At 37.9% G+C, this 5,000-nt stretch overlaps 1 protein-coding gene across 1 annotated transcript in view; it reads left to right on the top strand.

Moving 5' to 3' along the window:
- The first annotated feature begins 1,405 nt into the window (after positions 1–1,405).
- LOC138043293 (mitochondrial proton/calcium exchanger protein-like) overlaps positions 1,406–5,000 on the top strand; it is a 28,438-nt gene continuing 24,843 nt past the window's right edge. Inside the window, exons 1-2 of the mRNA XM_068889491.1 lie at positions 1,406–1,539; positions 1,710–1,743. Coding sequence (XP_068745592.1) covers positions 1,509–1,539; positions 1,710–1,743 — 65 coding nt within the window. The 5' untranslated portion in view covers positions 1,406–1,508. The remainder of the gene's footprint in view (positions 1,540–1,709; positions 1,744–5,000) is intronic.

Below are 5,000 nucleotides of genomic sequence, written 5' to 3'. Positions count from 1 at the left end.
ATCTTGCGGGACCAAGCGAGAAATCCCGAGCGGGCAGTATCGCTCCATCTTGCCCGCTCGGGTAGCCAATCAGAGCGCGCGATTTGGTTCATCTTGCCCGCTCACGGAGCTAGTCATATAATAATATGGCTTATTATATGGCTTTTTAATTACCTTTTGCTTTGTTTTTGCAAGCCCGTAATCGGCCTTCAGTCACAATTAGCCAATCAGAGCGCGCGTTATATCGGCTACAAACACAAGCCATATAATAATAATAATTATTAAAAACTGGATCATTGGATAATGCAATTGGCCTTTTGGGCCTTTTTATTTTTATTGTAGTCTAGTTTTCTATATTTTGGGGGCGTTTTTAATAAAACAATTATTCCACTCGCGCTTGTTGGATATGAGATGTTGTTAATTATATAATCTACACTCATTATTATTATCATTATTATTATTATTATTATTCAACGTATTATTGTACAGTGTCCTCCATTAGCTTATAGCTAAAGACATAGACACTTAAATAAAGTTTTCATTAATTAATTAATTCATTCATTCTATACGGGTCTGTAGACGGAAAACGCCGTGCTGTAGTAAAATGCATTTGTTCGTTTTTTGGGATGTCACGCAAAAAACGGCTGCGAAGGAGACTATATAACTACCTGTTTGCTGTAGGAAGAAGAAATGCTCCTTTGGAATACCGAAAATGAGCTCAAACATTTTTTCCTAACTATCTGAACCAAACAGTGGAGATGACTCGAAATAAGAGCGTGCAAGTAAAGGTGTGTGCATACCAATGAAGCAGAGTGGATACAATTGAGGGTGAGCGCTTTCAAGTGAAGGTGAGTGGATTTAAGGGAATGTCAGTGCATACAGGTGAAGGTGAGTGAGCACAAATGAATGTCAGTGCATACAAGTGAAGGTGAGAGCGTACAAGTGGAAGTGAGTGCGCGCAAGTGACGTTGAGTGCGTGCAAGTGAAGGTGAGTACATACAAGTGAGGATGGGTGCGTACAAGTGAAGGTGAGTGTATACAATTAAAGGTGAGAGTATACAAGTGAAGGTGAGAGTCTACAAGTGAAGGTGAGAGTATACAAGTGAAGGTGAGTGCGTACAAGAAAAGGTGAGTGCGTACAGGTGAAGGTTAGTGCGTTCAAGTGAAGGCGAATGCGTACAAGTGAAGGTGAATGCGTACAAGTGAATGTGAATGAGGCTTAGTCCATGGAATATACCATATATGGTATGAAAATAGAGTGCTCTATTTGCACGCTAGCATGCAGTTCTTACAGCTCGTATTATATGAGTTATAATATGAGTTTCTCTTTGACTTGATTTGAATGAGTGAGGCCTGGGACTGGCGTGCGTGGGACCACGGGAGTTTGGTCAGCGGCCTGCTAAGTACATCATTTACAAAGCACTCTTACTTACCAATTAGATCTGCAGTAAGTGTGCTTTTGTCTACTGTTTTAATGTTTTGCAAAAAATAATTATTTGACCGAATTCAGACTTTCGTGGACCCTGAAGATGATTTTGTTTCGGCATCCTGCATGCAAGAGTAAGTGCTTTCAAGTTCAATCTTACTTCTTAAATTGCGATACAGAGCTTGATATGAACTTTAATAGCTTATGCAATTCATCTATCTCAGAGAGTTGAACTTTATTTTATTAAAAGTATTTGTTTTTAATATTTTTTCTTTTGAATTTTTCACTTTTTGTACTTTAATAGGATGGTTGTGGCCTGTCAGTTTGTCCCGTTTTAGGTAAGTTGAAAGACATCACCATACCTACCCATATATAGACGAGCTCTTCAGTGCATCATGGGTAATCAGGGCAACATGGCCAGAAAGTCAAAGGTTTGTATGGAAATTCAAAGTAAAATAAACTGGCCATGACTCTATTTTTGTAGACTTTTGCCTTCATAAACCAAACAAATAAGTTCAAGTTCACAACTGAGGTTAACTGGATTTGGTATCTATTCTTTAGAATTTTTAAGTGTTGTTTTTCTGTTTCCATACATTTTCTGTAATTTTGTACCTTTGGAATTACAGTAAATGTATGGCAGAAACTCCAACTTTATTCTGCTGCACCTTTGAGCATATCTTCTGTTCTAGAAAATAAAAAAACCCAAAATTGCATACCATGAATACTTTTCGTCATTTTGAACTTCCAGTCAAACCTTTGAATTTCTCTCCATCTTTCCCTGACTACCCATGATACACTCAAGGACATGAACTTGTCTATTAAGACTTGATTAAGTTAATATCGTTGTTGTAAGGTGAAGCTTACCAGAGACATTAAGGCTTATAGACCTTACAAAAACTAATCTTCCTGTTTTCAGCACATCTGTGATCATTGCAAAAGCATACATTCTCATAGATTACTGTAATTTAAGCTGTGTTTGCCCCCAACCAACATGGCATCAGAAACCATGCAAAGGTCTATTGACCATTCCCTATAAAGTTTCATAGTTTTTGTGCGCTATATATTCAGTTTTGGCTAACCACATTGGCTTTTTTTGTAACATTACTATAGTTATTTCATTGATTTGAAATCTTAATGATTTGTATAAAATCTCTACTTACATGTACATGTAGATTTTATTCAAATTTCAAAATGGTTGTGGACACTTGTGTCAGAAGCCAATCAGATATCAAGAAAATTAATGTATCTTTTTATCAATGTTTATTCGGTATGCTTGACAAAAAATCAGGAAGGAGTCAGACCTGTGACCTTCTGTAGTTTGGGTGCTCTAGAACTAGGTTTTTGTGACAGTAATAACAGCATACCGTAATAGCAATAGTTTGGGACATTACTAGGACTGAAATTGTTTGAACAGTGCATTCTCCCCATTATTATGAGGAAGGAGATTGTGAAATGTTAATTCCATTAAATAAAATTAATAGGACAATCTCATAACTTTGGAGGGCATGAAATACATGTAGTTTATTTGTGTCCCTCCTAGCATTATTTGCACCCAAGCAGACATTATTATCAATACACAATACAATCAAGGCAAATAATTGGAGAAATTCATTTGATAAGAAAAGTTTTTTAATAAAGATGTAGCATAAATTATGGTACATGTATGGAAAGTTGTTGCTACAATATGATCAGCTGAACAAGAGCAAAAATTGGGAAAAAAAAAAGAGCAAAAACCTCATCCACAAAAATTTGCACCAACTCTGGCATTGAAATGGTATCCTCAGGATCTCATTGGCCTGAGTGAAGTTGTTTGACATCTCTGCAGCCAATCAGAATCAGGGCAGCAAATGCATTTTCAGCTGGGGCATTTCCAGTTTGGCATCATGCAAAAAGGCACGTTTTACAGAAGGCAGTTTGTCATTAAATTTAGGCATAGCGTATTGATAATAACCAATTGCTAGGGGAAAAAAAATGAGTGCTCCTTTGCGGGAATCGAAACTGTGACCTACTGATTACTAGTTTGGATGTTGTACCTTTGGGCAAAAGGAGACTCGTTGGAGCAAAGCCATTGAAGTGCTATGATGACCAAAAAATCAATTCTTTTTCTTTGGGTTGCAAAACTACGGTATGTTAACTTAACCTTTTGACGTCCAAACCGGTTAAAACCGGCCATACTTCACGATTTTACTCAATGGGGAACCCCTGGGAGTCAATGGGTTAATGATCTTCCATTACTAACCTTAAATCTTGGAGAGAGCAGGATCAAGGAGAAAATGACGTCAAAGACTCACTAGTTTAAGAGTGCAATGCATGTGTATGTGGCTGAATTAATACTATTAATATGCAGCACTGGAAATTAAGGCTTTCATACGGTTAAACATGTGTTTTGCATATATAATAAGCTGCATATACATGATGAAATTTTAAGCATTTTAGTGAGTAAATGACACCACTTTTCCCCAGTTTCAACCCTCTGATGTCCAATCAGTTTTGAACATGAGTAACGGTGGACAGTGCAATGCTAAACTTGCACTCAAAGTAATCAGCCTTTGGATAAAGATCCAAGCTCAGAATTTTAGCAGTCAGGTGTTAAGCAAACCCACTTTCCAAATCTGAAGAATAAAAGGAAGGGATTTTTAAATCATGGTACAGTGTACATGTACATGTAGCACTTTAATTAAACAAGGTTCATGGGACAATAATATTGTCCTGTCTACGTTAGCAGCTCAGCTCATCTCTTCGTTCCCTGTCGTGCATAAGGTTCCCTCACTTCTCCACCAACCTGCCCTACAGGTGGTGGACAAAACACTGACCCCTAGTCCATGGACTACCCAAATGGACTATCCTAAAATGGACTAAATCTTAAAAATACCATTTTGAATGAGTGCTATTGAAAGAACTGAATTGATTATAATACATGTACTTATATTGCACATACACTGTACATGTACCTTGATAATTTTCTTCCATATGGCCATGGTTTCACTTCACTTACCGTACAGTACTTGAAGTAATCAGCCATCACATTACAATAATCGAAAGGTAACCTTTTTAAAATGGGTGCTTAGACTTGAATACTGTTGAACAATGCTGTTTAAAATGGGTGTTGAGGCTCAAGTAAGCACTATTTGAGATGCTGCTTACATAGATCAACAGTACTCATTCGAAATAGTATTTTTAGAGTAGTCCATTTGGGTAGTCCATGGACTGGGGGTCAGTGTTTTGTCCACCACTTGCCCTACATGTATCTCTTACACAAGCTCTCACTTGTTGTAGCAACCTCATCCTTTCTCTGCTCTCTCCTTTTCTACTGTCCCACACCAAGTTGTTCCAGGCCTTCCAACATTTCACCTTCTGTCAGGGGTCCATGACAGTGCTGTGACACAATGATGTCTTGTCTGCATTTGCATCAGTCATGCACATGTCCAAGCCAGTTCCAGCATCTTCTCTTCACTGCTATACTGTACTTATCCTTCCCTGCATAGCTTGTTCAAGTCATCGATGGACATCATACATTTGTATACTGCCAGTAGATACCCATAATTCTCTCAAGGCACTTGTATTGGAATGAGTCCTGCATTAGTTCTAGGACTGA

This window comes from Montipora capricornis, chromosome 3 (assembly GCF_036669925.1).
Source record: "Montipora capricornis isolate CH-2021 chromosome 3, ASM3666992v2, whole genome shotgun sequence".
In the NCBI taxonomy this organism is placed as follows: Eukaryota; Metazoa; Cnidaria; class Anthozoa; order Scleractinia; family Acroporidae; genus Montipora; species Montipora capricornis.
This window is presented reverse-complemented; position numbering and strand designations above follow the sequence as displayed.